General features: G+C 41.5%; 4 protein-coding genes across 6 annotated transcripts in view; all 4 read right to left on the bottom strand.

The window, feature by feature from the left end:
* LOC118408204 (gastrula zinc finger protein XlCGF57.1-like) overlaps positions 1 to 15,400 on the bottom strand; it is a 37,900-nt gene extending 22,500 nt beyond the window's left edge. Inside the window, exon 1 of one of the 3 annotated variants that reach the window (XM_035808842.1) lies at positions 15,180 to 15,400. In XM_035808842.1, coding sequence (XP_035664735.1) covers positions 15,180 to 15,204 — 25 coding nt within the window. In that variant the 5' untranslated portion in view covers positions 15,205 to 15,400. Of the gene's footprint in view, positions 1 to 3,412; positions 3,585 to 15,179 lie in introns of those variants that run through there. The other 2 variants (XM_035808839.1, XM_035808841.1) reach the window with 2 other exon arrangements.
* On the bottom strand, positions 4,617 to 5,885 carry LOC118408240 (zinc finger protein 525-like). Its single transcript, XM_035808898.1, has one exon. The coding sequence runs from the start codon at positions 5,837 to 5,839 to the stop codon at positions 5,228 to 5,230; it is 612 nt and encodes a 203-aa protein (XP_035664791.1). The 5' UTR covers positions 5,840 to 5,885; the 3' UTR covers positions 4,617 to 5,227.
* Positions 15,401 to 16,434: 1,034 nt separating the features above from the next.
* LOC118408187 (zinc finger protein 501-like) lies at positions 16,435 to 24,262 on the bottom strand. The gene is made up of 3 exons (XM_035808822.1): positions 24,142 to 24,262; positions 17,650 to 17,946; positions 16,435 to 17,421 (listed from the first exon to the last, which is right to left on the bottom strand). Exons 1-3 carry the CDS (start codon positions 24,260 to 24,262, stop codon positions 16,550 to 16,552), a joined length of 1,290 nt encoding a protein of 429 aa, XP_035664715.1. The 3' UTR covers positions 16,435 to 16,549.
* Positions 24,134 to 26,108, bottom strand: LOC118408237 (zinc finger protein 525-like). Its single transcript, XM_035808896.1, has 2 exons — positions 25,959 to 26,108; positions 24,134 to 25,311 (listed from the first exon to the last, which is right to left on the bottom strand). Exon 2 carries the CDS (start codon positions 25,298 to 25,300, stop codon positions 24,464 to 24,466), a length of 837 nt encoding a protein of 278 aa, XP_035664789.1. The 5' UTR covers positions 25,301 to 25,311; positions 25,959 to 26,108; the 3' UTR covers positions 24,134 to 24,463.
* Between the last annotated feature and the right edge of the window lie 1,749 nt (positions 26,109 to 27,857).

Below are 27,857 nucleotides of genomic sequence, written 5' to 3'. Positions count from 1 at the left end.
CATGCACTGAATTGATCAAAAACATTTGATGCAATGTATGAATAAATGTCAGTGAGAAGAAACGACAAGAGAGCGTTATATCAATACATACACAATACAAAACAGTAGAATCCGCATAATTGCACGGCCTATTTGCCAGGGAATTTGGTGCAATTACCCGACTGGTGCAATAATGCGAAGTAATCTAGCTGGACAGCACCGGTTTGGGATTGTGGGATTCCGTGCAGTTAACAGAAGTGTGCGTTAATCCGATGTGCAATTAACTGGCTTCCACTGTATCTATTTATGCAGAATGACCTATCAATGTCTATACTATGGAATATACATATGTATAAATAGAAAAAGGCATATCCCACAAATCGACAATGATAACTAATTTACTAGACCCTTCTTTACAGTTCCTAGTTAAAAAAGTGAAGCGTCAGTTTTCAAAAAACTCAATTCTTTGTCAAAGGACCATATGTTGGTCTAAAGTAGATACGCACATAATTGTTAAGGTCACAGTGGCGGTATGGTCACACATCGTAATATGATCGTATCTACACTTGTGTGTTTAGCCATGTATCGATTTATGTGCAGGGGTATATTCACACTGATCACATTCATAGTTTCCATGGTGTGTCCCATCCTGTGTCTATTTACAATGTATCACTGTGCTATTGTAAATTGTCTGTCATATCTAAGGATATGAAAAACCTGCCAGCCGTCCATGTATCCACACTCCCTGAACGTTGGGTTATTCGCCATTGTGTTTAGCTACATGTCGGTCTAAATTGCATTTCTGTGCAGCAGAATAGTCGCACTGGTCACATTTATAGGGCTTTTCACCTGTATGTTTTCTCATGTGTGCGGTCAAGTGAGACCTGTCAGCCGTCCTGTATCCGCACTCTCCACACATGAAGGGTTTTTCGCCGGTGTGTGTAGCCTTGTGTTTGTCTAAATTGCATTTCTGTGCAGCAGAATAGTCACACTGGTCACATTTATAGGGCTTTTCACCTGTATGTTTTCTCATGTGTGCGGTCAAGTGAGACCTGTCAGCCGTCCTGTATCCGCACTCTCCACACATGAAGGGTTTTTCGCCGGTGTGTTTAGCCTTGTGTTTGTCTAGATTACCTTTGTGTGCAGCAGAATAGTCGCACTGGTCACATTTATAGGGTTTTTCACCTGAATGTCTCCTCATATGTTCGGATAGGTGAGAGCTGTTAGCAGTCCTGTATTCGCACTGTCCACACACAAATGGATTTTCTCCGGCGTGTTTAGTAAGATGAAGGTCTAAAGAAGCTTTATGTGCAGCAGAATAGTCGCACTGGTCGCACTGATATGGTTTCTCACCTGTATGTTTTCTCATATGTCTGGTCAAGTAAGACCTGTCAGCCGTCCTGTATCCACAATCATCACACATGTAGGGTTTGTTGCCGGTGTGTTTAGCCATGTGTCGGTTTAAAGCACTTTTGTGTATGGTAGAATAGTCGCATTGGTCACATTTGTAGGGTTTCTCGCCCGTATGAGTTCTCATATGTCGAGATAGGTTGGACCTATTAGCCGTTCGAAATCCGCACTCTCCACACATAAGGGTTTTTACTCCGGTGTGTTTAGTCATGTGTTGGTCTAAATTGTATTTTGTTGCAGAAGTATAGTTACACTGGTCACACTTGTAAGGTTTCTCGCCAGCATGTATTCTCATATGTTCCAATAGGCGATACCTGATAGCCGTCGAGTATCCACACTGTCCACAGATGTAGGGCTTTTCTCCGGTGTGTTTAGTCATGTGTCGGTCTAAGTGAACTTTCTGTGCAGCACAATAGTCGCACTGGTCACACTTATATGATTTCTCACCTGTATGTTTTCTTGTGTGTTTGATTAGGACAGACTTTTTGACTGCCCTATAGCCACACTCCGTACACGCAAAGCGTTTATTCACAGTGCGCTTCACCGCAAGTCTGTCCTTCTGCTCTGTTCCACCCTGTGCGGGAGGATAGTCAGATTCTACTCCACACTTTTCCTCACATGGAATGTTTCCTTCCTTATTTTGCTGCCTTCCCGTGTCTAATTTCTCGCTGCTGATTGTCTCGTCCCCTGGGTGTACAGTTGGAGGATCGTCCATAGCGACCTCACCGCTTCTCTCACCCATTTCTAAAACAGCAATAAAACATCCGAAATTAAACGAGAAGAAACACTGGTAGACACACACGCAAACTTACACACACACGCAATTATATGTATTAGCCCATGTACTCACTCGTTCCCAAATAATACATTTATACATTTATTTGTGTGAAAATCCATGCCCGTAGGCTATTTGCAAGGGTACAGATAGATAATAAACAAGTGATCGTAGATAACTTACTAGTGCTTTTTGACGAATTTATGGTTCCGCCACGTCAGTTGCAACAATATAATGTATTTTATGCCGATGATATGGACAGTTGCAGACAGACAAATAACGCCAATAGGAAAGAAAACGAAGCCCTAATAATACTGATAGCTTACTAGGACAAAGTATGTACTTGTTTACTGTAAGACTCTCCGAAAGGAGGAGGAACGCCCGCCTGACCTTTTTCTATAAAGTAGTGAACAATAATATTAACATAGACGCCAGCAATATTCTGAAGCCTGCCCAAGGGCGCACCCGGGGTAGTCACGACTTCTAATATCAACACATATTCGCACGCACCGACATCTACAAACACTCTTTTTTTTCCTACGCACAATTCCCGAGTGGAATGCCCTGCCTGGCACGGTTGTAAGCGCTTCCAACGTTGAGCACTTCCGTGCCAGGCAGGCGGCCTGCCCGCCCTAACCCGGGAGCCTCAGCCCCCCCCCCCCCTACTTTTGCCCCTCGCGGGGTCATTTGGGGGTATCTTATGCAGATGCAGACTTGCACTGATCACCAACGAAATGAGCTAGGAATTCGAAGCTGTTAAGGGATTCCTCTCCCGGCCGCAAAATGTTAACAGTTGTTCAACATTAGAGAACATCATATCTGCTTGGAGATAATGTAATTACTAAGCCCCCACACCACATGACCTGTTCTACTAGATATCAAATACAGGGATGATTTCTGAAATTTTTACATCGATAATAAAAACAGCTACCGCGGAGCAAAAAACAGCGTGCATGCATCATCGCGCAGGTCCGTGCAGAGGACATACCAAACTGTAACCAAAGTACATCCGAATGCGACAACGGGAACATACAGATACAGATGCGAACGCGTTATATAGACATTATGTATTACGCGTTACATAAACACTACTAGTAGTCTGTCACCGGAGGATACCCTCCGGTCACAAACTAATTAGATCGCCATGTCCCTCTCGCCTTAGAAAAGTGGTCAAGAATACGATTTCTGGTAAAGAAAATAAAGAATTATCGGACGGAGAACGTAAAGGAGGTGAAAGAAATGTTTTACCTTCCGGTTTGAGGTGCTGATTTATCGCTGAAGTGTCAAATTGTCTTGAAAATGGTCTCAAACTGGAGCAAAGTAGTCGTGTACACGTACGTTACACTCCGACAAACAACAATGGCTGCCAGGCAAACTGACCTTTCAAGGTCTCATAACACAGTATTTATCCGCGACACCAAAAGTGGTTCGGGTCAAAATAGTGCACCACAGTACTTGCAAAGGCCGTAGTTATTCTTACGTGCACAACAGCAGGGTGGAAACTGTGGTAAATGGTAGAGGAATACATCGGTGTTGATACTGTATAAGTTGGATTACGTTGCTTCTTCGGCCGGAAGGAATTTGCGCCTTGATACTGTTACCGGCACTTCCTGCGCGTCGTCTGCAGTTCTATGACCTACGCTGGGGGTCTAATCAAAGTGTCTATTACAAAGTACAATGTAAGTACAAGGGCCTCTTTGTGGGATCCATCCGCAACGCCGAGGAGCGTGGTGAGGTCGCGATCGACCCAGGAAGTAACAGCTTGAGGGAGATTCGGTGGGAAACGGGGTTTTTCCGAGAAGGGGATCTATCAGAAAAATGAAGAGAAAAAAACACCCTCTCACCCATCCACCCACCCTTTTTTATATTTGTCAACATCTGGCAAGGGTCCCAGCTTCGCCGCGCGACTTCGGCGCTATCCCCATCACTTAATCACATATGAAGGATGATCCAATGAGTGCGCAGTGTGGATAGGAAACTATTTTCTATATTCTTATGTATTTAGAATATTGTTACTGTTAAGTATCCTGTCCTTGTCCAATTCCGTTTGTATTGCCTATGTTTTATCTGCAAGGCCAGCCCTATGTAATAGCCACAGGCTAGTTGGGCAGCCCTGGCTGTGCGTGCCGAACATCTAATATAAACCAATAAATAGAATAGAAATAATGACCAGACTACTGGTCTAATTACTCCTGATAGTTTAAACTATGGACTCCTAAAAACTTTGATACTAACAACAATGAATTTAATATCAGTGGAAAATTAGCTGAGAAAGTTTATCAAATATTATCCGAAATGACCGACTGATTAATTGATTGAATTATGTACTCGTGAGCGTACATTCAAGTTGGATACTATCATTTATAACGTGCATATAGAGAGAAATGCCATGTATAATCAGCAAGAGAAGACCTTCGCAGCCGCTTTGAAAGTATAACTTTATTTTTCTACGTGATGTGAATAATAATGTTAAAACAATGCATGAAATATGACCACGTTTCCACGTGCATGAAATAACATAAGAATAAACTCAATAACGGTCAGTACTATATCTACGTTTGGCAAGTTATCAAGTTACCACTTCCTAGCATTGTTATCTAAGAGTATCAACTTCTTATTACAGCAAAAATACAATGTTGGATACAGAATATTGTCCTCAAATGGAGTCATTCAATATTCATGTTTGCAACAACAACTATCAAGGTTCAGTGATGAGATGGGCATACCGCACATGTAGGGTTGGGTAGTTTACAGGCTCGGCCACGTGTAAGTGTAAACTACTTTTACTTGAAGCAGAATAGACGCACCGATCACATTTTTGTTTTACGTCTACAACTGTATTTTTGTACGAGGCTGGATACTTAAGTACTTATTATCATATGGATTATTATATACACACTATAGTCACATGTATAGTGTGTCTCGTCCTGTGTCTGTTTACACACGGTATTGTTGTGTTTCGGTGTATTTAGTCACACTGCTTACACGTAAATGGTTTGTCATATTTACCATAAACGATCATGGATTACAGCCGTTCTGTACCTACACTCACTGAACGTTGCGTTATTCGCAATTGTGTTTAGCCACATGTTGGTCTAAGTGGCATTTCTGTGCAGCGGAATAGTCGCACTGGTCACACTTGTAAGGTTTCACACCTGTATGTCTTCTCAAATGTACAGTTAAGGAAGACCTGTCAGCCGTCCTGAATCCACACTCTCCACACATGTAGGGTTTCTCGCCGGTGTGTTTATGCATGTGTTTGACTAGATTGCCTTTGCATGAAGCAGAATAGTCGCACTTGTCACATTTATAAGGTTTCATACCTGTATGTGTTCTCATATGTTCGGATAGTTGAGACCTGAGAGCAGTCCTGTATTCGCACTGTCCACACATGAAGGGTTTTTCTCCGCTGTGTTTAGTAAGGTGAAGGTCTAAAGAAACTTTATGTGCAGCAGAAAAGTCGCACTGGTCACACTTGTAAGGTTTCTCACCTGTATGTTTTTTCACATGTATGGTCAAGTAGGACCTGTCAGCCGTCCTGTATCCGCACTCTTCACACATGTAGGGTTTGTTGCCAGTGTGTTTAGCCATGTGTCGGTTTAAAATGCTTTTGCGTGTAGTAGAATAGTCACATTGGTCACACCTGTAGGGCTTTTCGCCTGTATGAGTTCTCATATGTCGAGATAGGTTGGACCTATTAGCCGTTCGAAATCCGCACTCCCCACACATGAGAGTTTTTACTCCGGTGTGTTTAGTCATGTGTTGGTCTAAATTGTATTTTTTTGCAGAAGTATAGTTACACTGGTCACACTTGTAAGGTTTCTCGCCAGCATGTATTCTCATATGTTCCAATAGGCGACACCTGATAGCGGCCGAGTATCCACACTCTCCACAGATGGAGGGTTTTTCGCCGGTATGTTTAGTCATGTGTCGGTCTAAGTGAACTTTCTGTGCAGCAGAATAGTCGCACTGGTCACACTTATATGGTTTCTCACCTGTATGTTTTCTTGTGTGTTTGATTAGGACAGACTTTTTGGCTGCCCTATAGCCACACTCCGTACACTCAAAGCGTTTATTCACAACGCGTTTCACCGCAAGTCTGTCCTTCTGCTCTGTTCGACCCTGTGCGGGAGGATGGTCAGATTTTACTCCACACTTTTCCTCACATGGAATGTTTCCTTCCTCATTTTGCGGCCTTCCCGTGTCTAATTTCTCACTGCTGCTTGTCTCGTCCTCCGGGTGTACAGCTGGACGATCGTCCATAGCGACCTCACCGCTTCTCTCACCCATTTCTAAAATAACAATAAAACATCCGAAATTAAACGAGAAGAAACACTGGTAGACACACCGCAAACGTACTCACACACACAAGTATATGTATTAGCCCATGTACTCACTCGTTCCCAAAAAATACATTTATGCATTTACATTCTTGTATTTGTGTGCAAATCCATGCCCGTAGGCTAATTGCAAGGGTACAGACAGATAGTAAACCGTAGATAAAATGGCCGTAGATAATTATAACATAGTAGTGCTTTTTGACGAATTTATGGTTACCCCGCATCAGTTGCAACAACATGATATATATTATGCCGATGATATGGACAGTTACAGACAGACAAATAGTGATAAACAACAAAAAAATGAAGCCCTAATATTACTGATAGCTTACCGGGACAAAGTATGTTCTTGTTTACTATAACATTGGCACTGATCACCAAAGAAATGTGGTACGATTTCGAAGCCAGAGTCTTACAGCTGTTAAGGGATTCCTCTCCCGGCCGCAAAATGTTAACAGTTGTTCAACATTAAAGAACATCATATCTGCTTGGAGATAATCTGATTACTAAGCCCCCACACCACATGACCTGTTCTACTAGATAACAAATACGGGATGATTTCTGAAATTTTTACATCGATAATAAAAACAGCTACCGCGAAAAAAAGTGCATCATCGTGCAGGTTCGTGCAGAGGACATACCAAACTGTAACCAAAGTACATACGAATGCGACAACGGGAACATATAGATACAGACGCGAACGCGTTACATAGACATTATGTATCACGCGTTACATAAACAATACTAGTAGTCTGTCATCGGAGGTTACCCTCCGGTCACAAACTAATTAGATCGCCATGTCCCTCTCGCCTTAGAAAAGTGGTCAAGAATACGGTTTCTGGTAAACAAAATAAAGAATTATCAGATGAAGAACGTAAATGAGGTGACAAAAAAGTTTTACCTTCCGGTTTATGGTGCTGATTTATTGAGAATGGTCTCAAACTGGATCGAAGTAGTTGTATTCACGAACGTGAAACTCCGACAAACAACAATGGCTGCCAGGCAAACTGACCTTTCAAGGTCTCATAACACAGTATTCATCCGCGACCCCGTCCCCAAAAGTAGTTCGGGTCAAAAAAGTGCACCACACAGTACTTGCTAATGCCGTAGTTATTCTTCCGTGCACAACAGCGATGTGGAAACTTTGGTAAATGGTAGAGGAATACATCGGTGTTCATACTGTATAAGTTGGATCACGTTGCTTCTTCGGCCAGCGGAAATTTGCGCCTTGATACTGTTACCGGCACTTCCTGTTCGTCGTCTGCAGTTTCATGACCTCCTATTTGTCTCTCTTTTGGATTCATCCGCACCGCCAATGAGCGGGGGAAGGCGACCCAGTAAGGTTTGGGAGGAAGGCTGTTGGTTGGGGTTGGGCAGGGGTTGGGAGAGGACCGTCTTTGTCTCAGAGGCTTCCCACCCACCCACCCTCTTCGTTAGGCATGAGATTTCAAGTGTCTGCTTTCGCCACGCGACTTCGGCTACTCCCCATACCTTAATCACCTATGAAGCATGAACCAATGAGTGCGCAGTGTGGATAGGAAACTATTACAAAGAAACGAGCCGGCAAAGCCATGCTCATTTTCAGATATTTTCTACATCGTACACTGAACTTCAACATACTAAATTCTTTTAAAATATTTCTGCACCTTGCAATGAATTTTTAGGCGTCGAACCTCCTGACTTTGGGGTCCTTAACCATATAAATCCCCAAAGGCGAAAAACTGTGTACTGATATCTTCATTTGTGCGCTGTGGAGGTCGAAGGTCATGGTTGATATACATGAATACCCTACACCGTTTTAACCTATGAGTATGATAACGACCTGGCGTTTAAGCCTGCCAAACAACTATTTCAAAAGTGCTTTTGTATTGTTGTCTTTTTCGTTTGTCCATCTGCCTGAGATGGCCGGGTGGGATCTGCTAATAAAGGAAAGACGTTTATATCTAAAGGCATTATAATGATTAAAAGAATATCTATGGCCAGTCTGGGAATGCCGGCGACCCTTACGAATACAAATGTAGTTATACACGTGTATATACAGACCATGTTATGTTATATGTTCTATTATAGACACTACGTGTGCTATCTTAGGCCTTGTATAGTCATTTTTATTCTTATTTCTATATTTTTATGTATCTAGAATATTGTTAGTGTCCTGTCCGTGTTCAATTCCATTTGTATTGTCCCTGTTTGGTCAGCATGGCCAGCCCTATGTAATAGCCACAGCCAGGTTGAGTAGCCCTGGCTGTGCGTGCTGAATTAGCTTAACCAATAAATGAAATAGAAATAATGGCGTACTACCGGTACAATAAACTGGGCGACTTTCTGATGAGGCCAAGTTCCAAAAACTGAAAAGAGAAGTTCAACGTGACCTGCGGAGGGCGTACTGGCAATATGTTGAAGAGACCATCACTCCTGAAAACAACGAGAACAGCGAAATCTTTAACAGCATGAAGAGGTTCTGGAAATTCATAAAGTACCAGCGCACTGACCACTCAGGGATCGCACCGCTGAAAGACCATGGGAAACTTGTCACAGACCCACAGCCAAAGGCGGAGATCCTGAACGCACAGTTTCAGTCAGTATTCACCAGAGAAACTCCAAACATACCAAATCGACGAGGCAGAAAGACAAAACCTATGCCAAGGATCAACATCACCCGGCTTGGAGTACTGAAACTACTGCAGAAGCTCAACCCAGCAAAAGCCTGTGGCCCTGACGGCATAAGCCCCCGCATCCTAAAAGAACTTTGTAACGAAGTTGCAGACCCTCTGACACGCATATTCCAGAAATCCCTTAAAGAAAGAACTGTACCGGATGATTGGAAACATGCAAATGTTGCTCCCATATTTAAAAAGGGCCAGAGGTACGACAAGGCTAACTACAGACCAATCAGCCTTACCTGTATATGCTCAAAGATCATGGAACACATCATCTGTAGTAGTTTGATGAAACATGCCGAACAACACGATCTGTTCTACAAACTACAAAATGGCTTTAGACCTGGAAGATCTTGTGAGACGCAACTTCTTAAATTTGTTCATGAAGTCAACACTAACATGCATAATGGCCTCCAGACGGACGTCTGTGTACTCGACTTCTCTAAAGCCTTCGATAAGGTTGGTCATAAACGCCTGATCAGGAAGCTGCAGTGGTATGGAGTAGAGCCAGAAACAAGAGACTGGATCGAGGACTTTCTTTACAAACGAACACAGTCAGTCGTTGTTGAGGGTTGCATGTCAAGTAAACTTGATGTGATCTCAGGCGTCCCTCAGGGCTCGGTGCTCGGACCATGTTTGTTTTTGTACTACATAAATGACATAGCCGAAAACCTACAGTCCACCACACGCCTTTTCGCGGATGACACTATAATTTACATGACCATTTCCTGTCTGGATGATGTCCAAAAACTCCAGGCAGACCTTGACACTCTGACCCACTGGGAAGACAAGTGGATGATGGAATTCCATCCAAACAAATGTGAGGTTCTTACCATCTCCAGAAAGAAAACCCCCATCGTGTTTGACTATACATACTAAAGCACGTCAGCTGTGTCAAGTACCTTGGTGTTACAATAACAGAAGACTTAAGATGGGACCAACACATTGATCAAGTGTCAACAAAATCTACCAACACACTGAACTTCTTGAAACGAAACATCAATGTTTCAAACCCCCATATCAAAGCCCGTGCATATCAAACCTTGGTACGTCCTATATTGGAGTACTGCCAGACGGTATGGGATCCCTACACCCACAACAACATCAAAACCCTAGAGGCCGTACAAAGACGAGCCGCACGTTTTGTTCTCCACCGCTACCGCAGGCAGTCAAGCGTGTCTAACATGCTCAACTCACTTGACTGGTCCACACTGGCAGAGAGGAGACAAGAAGCACGACTTCATATGTTTTATAAAATCCAAAACAAACTTGTCTCTTCCGACATGCCACTGTCCACCAAGGATCACCTGAGACCCACCCGCACAGAGAACAGCCTTGCCTTTCGAATTCCTCCATCTAGAACTGACTACCACCGAAACTCTTTCTACATCAAAACAGCTCGCGAATGGAATGCCCTCCCAGAACATATAGCTCAGGCGAAAAACTTGGAGGCATTTAAAAATGCCCTCCGTGCCAGCCACTAAACCTCAACCAAGTCTACGGGTACTCGCCGCCACACAACAACACGGCGGTCAGGGAGCGGCGCCCCTGCCCACTGAGGAGCCAAAAGCCACCAGCCACAAATCAGCCCCACAAACCTGCACCTAGAAAATGACCCCCTTCCCTAGCGTAAACTATGGACTCCTAAAAATTTTGATACCAGCAACCATGAATTTAATATCAGTGGAATATTATCAGAGGAAGTATTATCAGAAATGATGGACTGATTAATTGATTGAATTACATACTCGTTGTGTGGTGCGGTGTGTATTCAGATTTCAGAAGGGCTAACGCAGAGAGCACTCGCACACACGTCCGTCCACTAGCTCTACAACTTTATGCACTGCAGGAGGGTAGCGTGGGGAAGCAATGCCTACGTGACTTACTGTGGACTGTATATGGAGCATGCAAATTAACTGGTACTACATCTAGGACACTATTTCTTAAGGTCACTACATCTAGGTCACTACATCTAGGTCACTACACTCGAGAGCGTACATTCAAGTTGGATACTATCACTATACTATAGCATGCAGAGAGAGAGAGAGACACACAGAGAGATGTCATGCATATCCAGCCAGAGACGACCTTGGCAGTCGCTTTGAAAGTATAACTTTATCTTTCCACGTGATGTGAATAACCATTGTTAAACAAAACATGAAATATCACCACGTTTCGAAGTAAGGCATGAAATAACATAAGAATACACTCAATAGTGGTCAGTACTATATACCTAGGTTTGGCAAATCTTCATCAAGTTGCCACTTCCTAGCATTGTTATCTAAGAGTAACAACATCCTATTCAGCAAAAATACAATGTTGAATACAGAACATTGTCCTCAAATGTATATGCAATGTCTATCTACGCAAAATGACCTATCAATGTCTATAATATGGAATATGCATATGTATAAATAGAAAGTGGCATATCCCACAAGTCGACAATGGATAACTAATTTAGTAGACGTTTCTTTACAGTTTCTAGTTACAAAGGTGAAGCTCTGTCCCAACGTCAGTTTTCGAAAAACTCAATTCTTTATAAAATACCATACGTTGGTCTAAAGTAGAAACACAAATAATTGTCAAGGTATCATTGGCGGTGTGGTTACACATCGTATCCGGACCTGTGTGCTTAGCCATGTATCAATTTCTGTGTAGGAGCATATTCACACTGGTTACATTCATAGTTTGATGATGATTTGCTTTTTATTGATTCGAACATTGGAAATGAAAGTCTAGCAGTTAACTAGATGTACATGTAGTTAACTGATTTGAAAAGTAAATAGAACTCGGACTGAATCACTAACAGACGTCTAAGACAAATACAGCTCTAAAATATAATATATCTGCAATTCGGTAAAAACTACTATAGTACTTGTTATTTTAAATTGGTGCTTAACAGCTACAATACAATAAGAATATCCACTTCAATTTGTTATTACATTCATCAGTTCTATAATTATACACCAATCGTTCTTTCCCTTTAGAATGTGAATGTCTACCGATGGAATAAAAAATTATTTTAGGCTAAGTTTTGTACCCATTTGTCTTTCTTATTTTCTCTGATGTGTCTCGTCCTGTGTCTGTTTACATGGCATTACTGTGCTGCAGTGTAGTCACACTACTTACACGTAAATGGTTTGTCATGTCTAAGGTTATGGATTGTAGTCTTGTACGTATACTCCCTGAACGTTGGGTTATTCGCCATTGTGTTTAGCCACATGTCGGTCTAAATTGCATTTCTGTGCAGCAGAATAGTCGCACTGGTCACATTTGTAAGGTTTCGCACCTGTATGTGTTCTCATGTGTACGGTCAAGTGAGACCTGTCAGCCGTCCTGTATCCGCACTCTCCACACATGAAGGGTTTTTCTCCGGTGTGTTTAGCCATATGTTGGTCTAAATGGCATTTCTGTGCAGCAAAATAGTCGCACTGGTCACACTTGTAAGGTTTCTCACCTGTATGTTTTCTCATATGTACGGTTAAGTAAGACCTGTCAGCCGTCCTGTATCCGCACTCTCCACACATGTAAGGTTTTTCGCCGGTGTGCTTATACATGTGTGTGGCTAGATTACATTTGTGTGAAGCAGAATAGTCGCACTGGTCACATTTATAGGGCTTTTCACCTGAATGTTTCCTCATATGTACAGACAGGTTAGACCTCTGAGCCGTTCTGTACCCACACTCTCTACACTTATATGGCTTTTCTCCGTCGTGTTTAGCCATGTGTCGGTTTAAATGGCATTTCTGTGCAACAGAATAGTCGCACTGGTCACATTTATAGGGCTTTTCACCTGAATGTTTCCTCATATGTACGGATAGGTGAGACTTGATAGCAGTCCTGTATCCGCACTGTCCACACATAAATGGCTTTTTTCCGGTGTGTTTAGTAAGATGAAGGTCTAAAGAAACTTTATGTGCAGCGGAATAGTCGCATTGGTCACACTTATATGGTTTCGCACCTGTATGTTTTCTCATATGTCTGGTCAATGACAAGGAAGACCTACTAGCCGTCCTGAATCCGCACTCTCCACACATGTAAGGTTTTTTGCCTGTGTGTTTATACATGTGTTTCTTTAGATTACCTTTGTGTGAAGCAGAATAGTCGCACTGGTCACATTTATAGGGCTTTTCACCTGTATGTGTTCTCATATGTTCGGATAGATGAGACTTGCTAGCAGTCCTGTATTCGCACTGTCCACACACAAATGGATTTTCTCCGGCGTGTTTAGTAAGATGAAGGTCTAAAGAAGCTTTATGTGCAGCAGAATAGTCGCACTGGTCGCACTTATATGGTTTCTCACCTGTATGTTTTCTCATATGTCTGGTCAAGTAAGACCTGTTAGCCGTCCTGTATCCACAATCATCACACATGTAGGGTTTGTTGCCGGTGTGTTTAGCCATGTGTCGGTTTAAAGCACTTTTGTGTATGGTAGAATAGTCGCATTGGTCACATTTGTAGGGTTTCTCGCCCGTATGAGTTCTCATATGTCGAGATAGGTTGGACCTATCAGCCGTCCTGTATCCGCACTCCCCACACATGAGGGATTTTTCTCCGGTGTGTTTAGTCATGTGTTGGTCTAAACTGTATTTCGATGCAGATGCATAGTTACACTGGTCACACTTGTAAGGTTTCTCGCCAGTATGTATTCTCATATGTTCCAATAGGCGACACCTGATAGCCGCCGAGTATCCACACTCTCCACACATGTAGGGTTTTTCCCCGGTATGCTTAGTCATGTGTCGGTCTAAGTGAACTTTCTGTGCAGCACAATAGTCGCACTGGTCACACTTATATGATTTCTCACCTGTATGTTTTCTTGTGTGTTTGATTAGGACAGACTTTTTGGCTGCCCTATAGCCACACTCCGTACACGCAAAGCGTTTATTCACAGTGCGTTTCACCGCAAGTCTGTCCTTTTGCTCTGTTCGACCCCGTGCGGGAGGATGGTCAGATTCTTCTCCGCACTTTTCCTCACATGGAATGTTTCCTTCCTTATTTTGCTGCCTTTCTTTGTCTAACTTCTCACTGCTGCTTGTCTCGTCTCCAGGGTGTACAGCTGGATGATCGTCCATAGCGACCTCACCGCTTCTCTCACCCATTTCTAAAACAACAATAAAATATCCGAAACTAAACGAGAAGAAATACTGGTAGACACACACGGAAACGTACTCACACACACAATTATATGTATTAGCCCATGTAGTCACTCGTTCCCGAATAATACATTTATGCATTTACATTCTTGTATTTATGTGCAAATCCATGCCCGTAGGCTAATTGCAAGGGTACAGACAGATAATAAACCGTAGATAAAATGGCCGTAGATAATTATAACATATTAGTACTTTTTGACGAATTTATGGTTCCGCCACGTCAGTTGCAACAACATAATGTATTTTATGCCGGTGATATGGACAGTTACAGACAGACAAATAGGAAAGAAAACGAAGCCCTAATAATACTGATAGCTTACCAGAACAAAGTATGTACCTGTTAACTAAAACACTGGCACTGATAACCAAAGAAATGAGCTAGGAATTCGAAGCTAGAGTCTAACAGCTGTAAGGGATTCCTCTCCCGGCCGCAAAATGTTAACAGTTGTTCAACATTAGAGAACATCATATCTGCTTGGAGATAATGTAATTACTAAGGCCCACACCACATGACCTGTTCTACTAGATATCAAATACAGGGATGATTTCTGAAATGTTTACATCGATAATAAAAACAGCTACCGCGAAAAATGTTCATCATCGCGAAAAATGTGCAGAGGACATACCAAAGTACATACGAATGCGACAACGGGAACATACAGATACAAATGCCAACGCGCTACGTGGACAAAAGCAACACTAGTACTACAAGTAGTAGTCTGTCGCCGGATGTTACCGCCTCCGGTCACATACTAATTACATCGTCATGGCCCTCTCGCCTTAGAAGAATACGGTTTCTGGTAAAAGAAAATTAAGGATTATCAGACGAAGAACGTAAATTAGGTGAAAAAAGTTTTACCTTCCGGTTTGTGATGCTGATTCATCGCTGAAGTGTCAAATTGTCTTGAAAGTGGTCTCAAACTGGAGCAAAGTAGTCGTATACACGTACGTTACACTCCGACAAACAACAATGGCTGCCAGGCAAACTGACCTTTCAAGTTCTCATAACCCAGTATTTATCCGCGACACCGTCCCCAAAAGTAGTTCGGGTCAAAATAGTGCCACGCAGTACTTGCTAATGCCGTAGTTATTCTTCCGTGCACAACAGAGAGGTGGAATCTGCGGTAAATGGTAATTTATTTTTATTCTTAATTTCTATATCTTTATGTATTTAGAATATTGTTATTGATAGGTATCCTGTCCTTGCCCAATTCCATTTGTATTGTCTATGCTTTTGTCAGTAAGGCTAGCCCTTTGTAATAGCAACAGTCTAGTTGGGCAGCCCTGGCTGTGCGTGCTGAATAGCCAAACCAATAAATAAAATAGAAATAATGACCAGACCCTACTACTGGTATAATAAATCCTGATAGCTTAACAATGGACTCCTAAAAACTTTGATACTAACAACCATGAATTTAATATCAGTGGAAAATTATCTGAAAACCTTTACCAAGTATTATTAGAAATGACCGACTGATTAATTGATTGAACTACATACTCGTGAGCGTACATTCAATTTGGATACTATCACTTATAGCAAGCAGAGAGAGAGAGAGATGTCATGCATATCCAGCCAGAGAAGACCTTGACAGCCTTTTTGAAAATCTAAATTTATTTTTCCACGTGATGTGAATAATCATGTTGAAACGTTTAACAACGCATGAAATATCACCAAGGTTCCAAGTTATGCATGAAAAAACACACTTAGAATAAACTCAATAACCGTCAGTACTATATCTACGTTTGGCAAGTTGTCAAGTTAGCACTTCCTCGCATGTTTATCTAAGAGTATCTTATTCAGCAATAATACAATGTTGAATACAGAATATTGTCCTCAAATTGAGTCATTCAATACATTTTGTATTTATGTTTGCAACAGCCAAGTACCAAGGTTCAGTGATGAGATGGGCATACCGCACATGTAGGGTTGGGTAATTTACAGGCGTGTTAGGCCATGTGTAAGTGTAAACTACTTTTCCTTAAAGCAGAATAGTCTCACTGGTCACATTTTTGCTTTACTTCTACTGTATTTTGCACGTATCTGGATAGGTTTATTAATATCAAGTACACACTGGTGAAGTTTCCACGGTTTGTCTCGTCCTGTGTCTGTTAACATGGTATTACTGTGCTGCAGTGTAGTCACACTACTTACACGTAAATGGTTTGTCATATCTAAGGTTACGGATTACTTGCCAGCCGTCCATGTATCCACACTCCCTAAACGTTGGGTTATTCGCCGTTGTGTTTAGCCACATGTCGGTCTAAATGGAATTTTTGTGCAGCAGAATAGTCGCACTGGTCACACTTGTAAGGTTTTTCACCTGTATGTTTTCTAATGTGTACGGTTAAGCAAGACATTCTAGCCGTCCTGAATCCGCACTCTCCACACATGTAGGGTTTTTCGCCGTTGTGTTTATACATGTGTTTGACTAGATTGCCTTTGCATGAAGCAGAATAGTCGCACTGGTCGCATTTATAAGGTTTCATACCTGTATGTGTTCTCATATGTTCGGACAGGTAAGACCTGTTAGTTGTCCTGTATTCGCACTGTTCGCACATAAATGGCTTTTCTCCTGTGTGTTTAGTAAGGTGACGGTCTAAAGAAACTTTATGTGCAGCAGAATAGTCACACTGGTCACACTTATAAGGTTTCTCGCCGGTATGTGTTCTCATATGTTCGGTCAAGGAAGACTTGTCAGCCGTCCTGTATCCGCACGCATCACACATGTAGGGTTTTTCGCCGGTGTGTTTAGCCATGTGTTTCTTTAAATTACCTTTGTGTGAAGCAGAAAAGTCGCACTGGTCACATTTATAAGGCTTTTCACCTGTATGTGTTCTCATGTGTTCGGATAGGTGAGACCTGCTAGCAGTCCTGTATCCGCACTCATCACACATGTAGGGTTTGTTGCCGGTGTGTTTAGCCATGTGTCGGTTTAAAGCGCTTCTGTGTGTAGTAGAATAGTCGCATTGGTCACATTTGTAGGGTTTCTCGCCCGTATGAGTTCTTATATGTCGAGATAGATTGGACCTATTAGCCGTTCGAAATCCGCACTCCCCACACATGAGAGTTTTTACCCCGGTGTGTTTAGTCATGTGTTGGTCTAAATTGTATTTTGTTGCAGAGGTATATTTACACTGGTCACACTTGTAAGGTTTCTCGCCAGCATGTGTTCTCATATGTTCCAATAGGTGACACCTGATAGCGGCCGAGTATCCACACTCTCCACAGATGTAGGGTTTTTCGCCGGTATGTTTAGTCATGTGTCGGTCTAATTGAACTTTCTGTGCAGCAGAATAGTCACACTGCTCACACTTATATGGTTTCTCACCTGTATGTTTTCTTGTGTGTTTGATTAGGACATACTTTTTGGCTGCCCTATAGCCACACTCCGTACACGCAAAGCGTTTATCCACAGTGCGTTTCACCGCAAGTCTGTCCTTCTGCTCTGTCCGACCCTGTGCGGGAGGATGGTCAGATTCTACTCCACACTTTTCCTCACATGGAATGTTTCCTTCCCCAGTTTGCTGCCTTTCTGTGTCTAATTTCTCGCTACTGCTTGTCTCGTCCCCAGGGTGTACAGCTGGATTATCGTCCATAGCGTACTCACCGCTTCTCTCACCCATTTCTAAAATAACAATAAAACATCCGAAATTAAAACGTAGGGAACACACACATGCTATCATACCTGTCTTGCCGGTACACACAAGTCAGTCAGTCACACAAACACACGGTACACAAGTCAGTCAGTCACACAAACACACGGTACACAAGTCAGTCAGTCAGTCACACACACACACACACACGCGATACACACAAGTCAGTCAGTTACACACACACACACACACACACACACACACATATATATATATATGTATATACTCATAGTTTTAAGAGTTAGCACACACCTGGAATGACAGTTTAACGAAAACCCCTCCCCATGGATGGAGATTAGTCATTTGCTACATAGAACCCTTCGCCATTGTTATGTGTATGCAACTACGCAGATATTAGTTTTGATGTTCTGTACATGTATTACACCCGAATTTGCCATACATTGTCAGTAGTGGCAAAATATTGGACATTCTGAAACATGGGGCATTTCAAAAACTTACAAAAAAACTTACAAACCGACGGGTTATCGATTTAAATACATCATTGTGTTTTCATAACAGTCTGCCTTCAGTGGCTACGAGTAAAATCTACACCAGGGGTTCATTCGTGTCTCCCTTGGGAATTTCAGTACAGAGGACTAACAGGTTGCCCGGTGTCGTTCAGTTCGTGCTGCCAATTGAGTCATTAAATGAATTGTGAAATGTAAAAAGTTATGAAACCGGAGCATTGTTAATCCTTGTAGTCACAACTTGTTTCCAAAATTAGCTTACATAATAATGCCCCCCTCCCCCTTTAGTAAAAATACGACTTCTAGTTCTGGTAAAGAATATATATATATATATATATATATATATATATATATATATATATATATATATAGATATATAGATATATATATATATCAGACGAAGAACGGACAAGAGGTTGGCAAATATTTTACCTTCAGGTTTGTGGTGCTGATATAGCGTTGAAATGTCGAATTGTCTTGAAACTGGCCTCAAACTGGAGCAAAGTTGTCGTTAGTGAATCTCCGAGAAACCAAAATGGCGGAGGGGCAAACTCACCTGTCTGCATTCCTGTGCTGGTGAGGTCGAGGGTAAAAGTTGATACACCTGATTATCCCACAGGTGTACGAGGGGTGATCAATAAGTTCTCGGCCTAACTCATAAAATTTTGACATGTTTGATTAGAACAGATGATTTGATAATAATTAATTAAAAAACACAACTAAAAGTTACCGATAGTACTTGCTCATCAAAGGGATCGTATCTGATTGAGACCTCCATCGATGATGAGCAGTTATTTAGGTCAATCTGTATGGAAGGACGACTGTTAGTGCCTTGACTCTCAGCGCTTCAGCTAGGTCGGGGTCTAGAAAATGTTTTAACTGAACTCACCTTGTCTTTGCTGAGAAGTCTTGAGTGGGACGATACGCACTCGCTGACTTATTCGTTTTGATAGTTTAATTAAGCAGTGTTAGTAGTTGTACAAAAGGCCGCCAAACTAAACTGGAAAGTTCTGGTTTTGTCCCTTTCTCTGAATCTTCTTGAGTGAGTCCTTAGTTGTGTCCTCAGTGAATTCTTGCTTCTTTCTTGATGGGTGAATTTACTCCTGGGGTTGAGTTCCTGTGGTACTCCTCAGTTCTTGTATATACTCCAAGGTGAGCTCTTGTTCGTGAGGTCTTGGGACCGCGTAGTACAGTGGTATTGTGTTCGGCCCGTGATCGAGAGGTACTTAGTGGCCACTGTTATGGATTCAAAAAATACAGTTGGGAGTCTTTAACCAATCATGGTAGGGGTGTATTACCTCCTGCTGATCCTGCTGCTGTTCTACTGGTGGAGTTTTTTTGCCCACTATAAGGGGTAAAATTGAGAAGCCGGCCTATCCCATCCGGCCAGACCCCTGCACGATAGATATTTGAGATCGGGCTGGGGTTTGGTAACCAGGCTAGTGGGGTACTAGTGGCGGGAAGTAACTTATGCTAATCTAAAACTAAAGGCGGCAGATTCAAACTTACAACGACACTGTTCCACTGCAGGGTATTCCAGTAATACCGACAGTAACACGCTCTTTCGGCATGATACCATATCGTAGCATACCTCGAGTACACTATATGGTATCAGATATACCGTTTTATAGCGAGGACAAGCTTATGTATATAAGTACTCGTCAGGCGCCATGGGTCTCTAGTAAAGCTGTGCAAGTGTAACAGTCCCCTACCCAACATCGATGGCATACCAGTCCGGAATTACTAACTATTGTATATTCCAAGTCACCATGCGGATGTTTGTTGCCATTGTTCAGAATTAATTTTAAAGTTTGTCATTATATGTCTAGGACATTTGATACTTCACAAATATTTTTACATGCTTGAAAAAAGCATGTACTGTTTCTGGTAGGGATCTTTGTGATTCCGGACCGATATCTCTAGAACCTCTGGATGGATTGCGATTTCCTTTGCTATGGGGATAGAGTGTGTGACCTAAAGTGCTATTAAGTAGATTAGAAGTTTGCTGTTGTTTTGTGGTTCGTTTTTTTTAAATATTTACACCCCTTTTCCTGATATGGAGTGATCTGGCCTCATTCCCTCTGTCTCAACCACCTTGGGGACAGCTAGCAGCTGTAACATGTGTTTTGAGTTTTCAGTAGCATGGGAGTGTGTGGAAGGGTCGTTTCCAGTGCTATATCTCCAGAACAGAACGTGTGATTTACCTCCATGAAAAATGGAGGTATAGTTTTTGGTGTGTCTGTGTGTGTGTCTGTTTGTGTTTCCACATATTTGTGGTCAGCATAACTTTAGAACCTGTTGATGGATTGTAATGATATTTGGTATTTGGGTAGGTGTTTGGAAGAAGAAGGTCAAAGTCAATTTTGGATTCCCTGGTGTGTGACCTTGGTACTGCAACAGAACTTGGATTTTTGTATCTTTTGACATGGATATGCTATGGTCTTGATTTTTGGTGGCACATAGCTTGTGGTGTAAGGAAGAAGTGTTGTATGTTTGGGCCCTCTAGCAGCTTGCTCTAGAACTGCTGGGGCATTCTGGTCAAAATCTTCCAAGGAGCAAAAAAGAGCAACTGTGACCATCGCTGTCACCTCTGTATGGTGTGAACCATTATATACACATTGAGATACAATGTATGTGCCAGGTGCAGGTGTAACAATAGGAAATAAAAATGAAATGGTGAGGACACCAGAAAGGTGTAGTTTTGGATCTCACTGTTTACCATAGGTAGATATATAACTTAAGAACAATGATGGAATAATTTTGTCAAACGTCAAACCATATCAACCCCCACAACACACCATACGCACCATCACAAAACAAAATATTTCAAGCAGGTTTGAGTTTTCCGACTCTTGTTAACATTGTTTCAACTTTATAAATACTTCCCCGGTCCTGTAAAACTTTGGAAATAATCATGATGTGAATTTGGATACTTCTAATGGTTTCTAAATAATGATAACAGCATTCTACCACTGTTTACCATTTTCTAGCATTTTTTATAACATTTTGTAAATGGGTCAGTGGGCCAGGAAGATAGCAATTCACACATCCTTACAAAGTATGGTTGGGTGTCATGCAACAATGGCCCACCACAAAGGATCTTGCAGTGCCCAGTAGTGAAATCTAAAAATATACAGAGGCAACAATAGGGCTCACTTTTTATGGGGACAATAAACTAATTTTACCATTTGGCAAAGTTTACAAATATTTGTAAATATTTGTAATTATGAAAGAATCACACAGAGGTTTCACAATTATTCTAAATAAAGATATTTTTGTACATTTACTTTCAAAATGTTTCTAAAATATTCAAAGGAATTCAAATAAATGAGTATTTCCTTAGTCAATTTTTTTAAAGAATTTTATTATTGTGGCTTAGATATTCTTTTATTCAAAATAATTCAGACTTATTACAAATATCTCCTAAAAAACCACATGGTGACTTGGAATGGACTCTAAGTCGTTCTAAAATTTTAACAATCAACCAGCCAGACACATTTCCTATATATTCTCAACAGACTCTGATTAGTGGAATTTTCAGAAATGATCGACTAATTGAGTAATTGAATTATTAATTCATTGGGCGGTTGAATGTACTTACCCGTAAACGCACACTCATATTGTATACTAGTACTATAATCTATTCACTGTATTTATCGTAATAACATGCATAGCCAGCAAGAAAAGGTCTTGCAAGAAACTTTGTGAGTTTAAGAGAACAGTTTATCTTATTTTGCAATGTAATGGAAATCGTCATACTGTTATAACCATGCCTTAATTGATTGACAAAAAAGTTTGACTCAATACAGTTAAAGCCAGTTAATTGCACATCGGATTAACGCACACTGCACGGAATCCCAGAATCCCAAATCACCAGCCGGATAATTGCACCAAATTTACTGGCAAATAGGCCGTGCAATTAAGCAGATTCTACTGTATATTTAAAAAGTTTGAGTGAGAAGAAACAACAAGAGAGCGTCATATCAATATTTGGGTGATAAATAATAATAACCAGGCATTTTCCACCAGAAGAATCATCAGTCTATTACAGCAGTTTTCCATCAGTCTATTACAGCAGTAACATCTGTTTTAAATATTACAGTTGGTTTTATTATTCAATGTGTTGTAAATTGTCATAATATGATAACCATGCATTGAATTGATCAAAAACATTTGATGCAATGTATGAATAAATGTCAGTGAGAAGAAACGACAAGAGAGCGTTATATCAATACATACACAATACAAAACAGTAGAATCCGCATAATTGCACGGCCTATTTGCCAGTGAATTTGGTGCAATTATCCGACTGGTGCAATAATGCGAAGTAATCTAGCTGGACCGCACCGGTTTGGGATTGTGGGATTCCGTGCAGTTAACAGAAGTGTGCGTTAATCCGATGTGCAATTAACTGGCTTCCACTGTATCTATTTATGCAGAATGACCTATCAATGTCTATACTATGGAATATACATATGTATAAATAGAAAAAGGCATATCCCACAAATCGACAATGATAACTAATTTACTAGACCCTTCTTTACAGTTCCTAGTTAAACAAGTGCTTTTAAAAAAGCTGGCATTTTGCCAATGTTTGCGTGTGTGAACGTTTTTTCCTAGTTATTAGAATGTCATATAAATAGAACAGAGTAACTAAACCTGATATTGGCGCATGGAGAGATTCACATATGTGCCTGAATCTAGATCTAGACGCCACCTGTTAAAATTTGCGTGAACTGCAGCAAATTTCACTACACTGCCTGTTTTTGAGTGAGCTCTGTTGCGGGCATTTTTAAGTTTTTTTTCTTTTAATTTTTATTTCTATTCGGCAAAAAAACGAAGCGGCGAATCCGTTAACCAAAGAAATAAATTGGTGTGGCCAAATGGATGTAAAAATTAGTATTTTAATGGATGTAAAAAAGAAAAAAAAAAAATCTACCTCCCCGAATTCGAACCGGGTGCATTGGTTTAGAATGCGTAAACTCTAACCACTGCGCCAGTGCGAACATGTTGAAGAAAGGCCTGTTTTAACAGGTATAGAAATGTTTGGCATGGATTGAACAGGTCCGTTCATCTCAACATCACTCCATCACCCCATCACCCCATCACAACGGCGACTACTATGGATAGAAGGCATTTTGCGACTGCAAGTCGCAAAATGCAAAAAAGTGAAGCGTCAGTTTTCAAAAAACTCAATTCTTTGTCAAAGGACCATATGTTGGTCTAAAGTAGATACGCACATAATTGTTAAGGTCACAGTGGCGGTATGGTCACACATCGTAATATGATCGTATCTACAATTGTGTGTTTAGCCATGTATCGATTTATGTGCAGGGGTATATTCACACTGATCACATTCATAGTTTCCATGGTGTGTCCCATCCTGTGTCTATTTACAATGTATCACTGTGCTATTGTAAATTGTCTGTCATATCTAAGGATATGGAATACCTGCCAGCCGTCCATGTATCCACACTCCCTGAACGTTGGGTTATTCGCCATTGTGTTTAGCTACATGTTGGTCTAAATTGCATTTCTGTGCAGCAGAATAGTCACACAGGTCGCATTTATAGGGCTTTTCACCTGTATGTTTTCTCATGTGTACGGTCAAGTGAGACCTGTCAGCCGTCCTGTATCCGCACTCTCCACACATGAAGGGTTTTTCGCCGGTGTGTTTAGCCTTGTGTTTGACTAGATTACCTTTGTGTGCAGCAGAATAGTCGCACTGGTCACATTTATAAGGCTTTTCTCCTGAATGTCTCCTCATATGTTCGGATAGGTGAGACCTGTTAGCAGTCCTGTATTCGCACTGTCCACACATAAATGGCTTTTCACCGGTGTGTTTAGTAAGATGAATGTCGAATGAAACTTTATGTGCAGCAGAATAGTCACACTGGTCACACTTATATGGTTTCTCACCTGTATGTTTTCTCATATGTCTGGTCAAGTAAGACCTGTCAGCCGTCCTGTATCCGCACTCTCCACACTTGTAGGGTTTTTTGCCTGTGTGACTAGCCATGTGTTACTTAAAAGTATTTTTCTGTGTAGCAGAATAGTCGCATTGGTCACACTTGTAGGGTTTTACGCCCGTATGCGTTCTCATATGTAGAGATAGGTTGGACCTGTCAGCTGTCCTATATCCGCACTCTCCACACATGTAGGGTTTTTCGCCAGTGTGTTGAGCCATGTGTCGGCTTAAATTACCTTTGTGTCCAGCAGAATAGTCGCATTGGTCGCACTTGTATGGTTTTACGCCCGTATGTATTCTCAAATGTTTGGATAGGCTAGACCTGGCAGCGGCCCTGTATCCGCACTCCCCACACATGTAGGGTTTTTCCCCAGTGTGTTTAGTCATATGTCGGCCTAAATAAACTTTCCGTATTGCTGAATAGTCACACTGGTCGCATTTGTAGGGTTTCTCACCTGTATGTCTGCTCATATGTTCGGATAGGCTAAACCTGTCAGTCGTTCTGTACCCGCACTCCCCACACATGAAGGGTTTTTCTCCGGTGTGTTTAGTCACGTGTCGGTCTAAATGAACTTTCTGTGCTGCAGAATAGTCGCACTGGTCACATTTATAGGGTTTCTCACTAGTATGTTTTCTTGTGTGTTTCATTAGGTCAGCCTTTGTTGCAGCAATATAGTCACTCTCCGTACACTCGAAGCGTTTATCCACAGTACGTTTCACCGCAACTCTGTCCGTCTGCACTGTTGGGTCCTGTGTGGAAGGATGGTCAGATCCTACTCCGCATTTTTCCTGGTATAGAATTTCCCCTTCCTTGTTCTGCTGCCTTCCGGTGTCCGGTGTCTCGCTGCTGTTTGTCTCGTCGCCAGGGTGTGTAGCTGGATGATCGTCCATGGCAATCTCGCCTATTCAACAATAAATCATACGAAATTAAAAGATAGGAAATACCCACATGCACACTTACGCGCGCGCACGAACACACACACACGCGCGCGCGCGCACACACAAACATAATCATGGTATGCTCACACCCTGAATGACAATTTAGTAAAAAAAAAATTAAAATTAAAACCGGGTTCCTCTCTTAGCTTTTTAACACCTGAAGTGGATGTCTGCACTGCAAGTCCATTGTTTAGTGAGCTTCAGCACTGGAATACCTGACCTATCGGCATTGGAAACCGAGTGCTGAGACTACCAGTGCGGAGAATATTTTGGCTCTGAAACCCTTCAAAATCTGTGCCCACTATCACCAAGGACGTTACATCAACGTAACGTCCTTGCTATCAGTAAGAAACTCAACAGATGTTTACGTAGTACAGGTAACGATTGATACCTAGCTGGGGTTCATTCTGTTACCTTTGTCGTCCACAAAACGTAAATTGAACTGTAGTTTTATTATACAGTCAAAATCGCATAAAGAACAGAACAGATTTCTCCGTAGTACTCTGAGTAGTAGTAGAGAATAATCAGAAAAAATACAACTACAACTACAAGTAAAGAAAATAAATAACTACTAGACGAAGATCAGACAGATAGATGTCAAATGTTTTACCTTCTGGTTTGTGGTTCTAATTAATTGCTGAATTGTCGGATTGTCTTGAAAACTGGAGACACAAGGGACTACAAAGGAATCGTGATACTCAGACAAACCAAAATGGCGGACAGCCAAACTGACCTTTCTACGCTATGGAGGTCGAAGGTCAAAGTTGATATGCCTGATTACCCTGGTGCACCCGACGTGTTAGGAAGACATCTTGGAAATTTAGATACTTTAATAAAAAAAATTTGATATGGCTGATTTGAAAGACCAGTCTTGAACAACATCAAAAAATAAAAGTTGTATATGGTATTGTCTTGATTATCAAAATGATTTTGTCTGATTTATCCTCCTTGGATTACGTAACAGTTTAATTTCCTTGTGTCACATTGTTAGTGTTCTTTATCAAAACAGAAATTTTGAATCTTGTAACCAGTAAGTTTGTCATTTGTTATACTAATCTGTCTCTGGCCTTTGTTTCTGTCTAGGATAGTAATAAGTTTATATGGTTATGGTGGTCGAAACCACTTTTTAAACTGCCGATTGGATTGTCGTCCTTTTCGTTTGTCTGAAATACGTACAGTATCAGTACGCGCCAACTTTCATGTCGCATGACGCCAGAACATACAAAAACAACAAGGCGTATTCCGTAACCCACATCCTAACTGACACAAATACTCACGGAGACACACACCGCACAGACGCGCGCGCACACACACACACGTGATACAATTCCCGAAAATTTAGCAAGACACTCTGGACAAAAATTCCTCTGAGAGTCGTTTAATGTTTAGAGTAATGCATTGTTAATCCTTGTAAATCACTAAATAGCCACAACCACTTACGTCGTAATGAACCCTACTGATTGGACAAAATATTCCAGTAAAGAAACATCCGAAAGGCTCTGTTTCTGAATGGCTCAAGCGGTAACGCAACACTTACAGTGACTAATGCAGATGACAATGGCATGTCCTGGTTCAACTGCTTATCGCTACTGAAGACAGAAGTAACGGTAACTGTAAACTGTAAACTATAATGCATGGTTCATCTAATGGCGTCAAAGATAAACTTGTAAAAGACTTATTAGTGAATATCGAAGAATACAGAAATTCTATATTGTATATTCAATGTTCAATATTCGCCGTGTATTAACCGGTTTTCATCCGTTCTTTAGCTCTAGTGATCTGGTGCAAAGTCAAGGTCATGTTACATGCAGTTCGTTTAACCATGACTAAGCAAAAATTTTATTTTTAGGTAGTTAACTATTTTCATCGATCATATTTGTGACTTATGTCTTCACCTGTGCTGTCTTGCATGTGTCCGGATAGATTCACCCATCGTCCTGTATCCGTGGCTATCAACTGTGTCGCTAAGAAGTGTGTGTTGGCCAAGTGCTGACGTAAATTATTTCTACGTGCATCAGAATAGTCGCACTGGTCACACTTGCTTGTAAGGTTTCTCCCCTGTGTGCCTTCTCAAATGTTCAGATAGATGATACCTGTGAGTAGTTCTGAATCCGCACTGTCCGCACATGAATGTTTTTTCTCCGGTGTGTTGTGTAATAAGAATTCTCCTTCATCCTATATTTTGTATACTGTATAAAGTATAGTGGACCCTCAGCTAACTAACATCAGTATCAACCACCACACAACCGAGAAGGGGAGCTCTTTGGACGTCGTCTATGTGTTAATCTCCAAGCAGATTCTACGGTAGCATAAATTAGTATCAAAAGCTGGCAGAGGAGTGAAGCCGGCTTAGGATTGTGTTTCGCTACAAGGCATATAGACACCTCTTGGCAGACTACACTCCTTGGCCAGTTTGGCACTATCTTATGCCATTGTAGGATCTGCTTGGAGATTAATTTATGTGATGTTTAAGACCCGCATGATGCTGAGAAACCAGAGTTGCAAGCCA

Source organism: Branchiostoma floridae, unplaced genomic scaffold (assembly GCF_000003815.2).
Source record: "Branchiostoma floridae strain S238N-H82 unplaced genomic scaffold, Bfl_VNyyK Sc7u5tJ_1560, whole genome shotgun sequence".
In the NCBI taxonomy this organism is placed as follows: domain Eukaryota; kingdom Metazoa; phylum Chordata; class Leptocardii; order Amphioxiformes; family Branchiostomatidae; genus Branchiostoma; species Branchiostoma floridae.
Note: the sequence above shows the minus strand (reverse complement) of the source record. Positions and strands in the feature narration are given on the sequence as shown.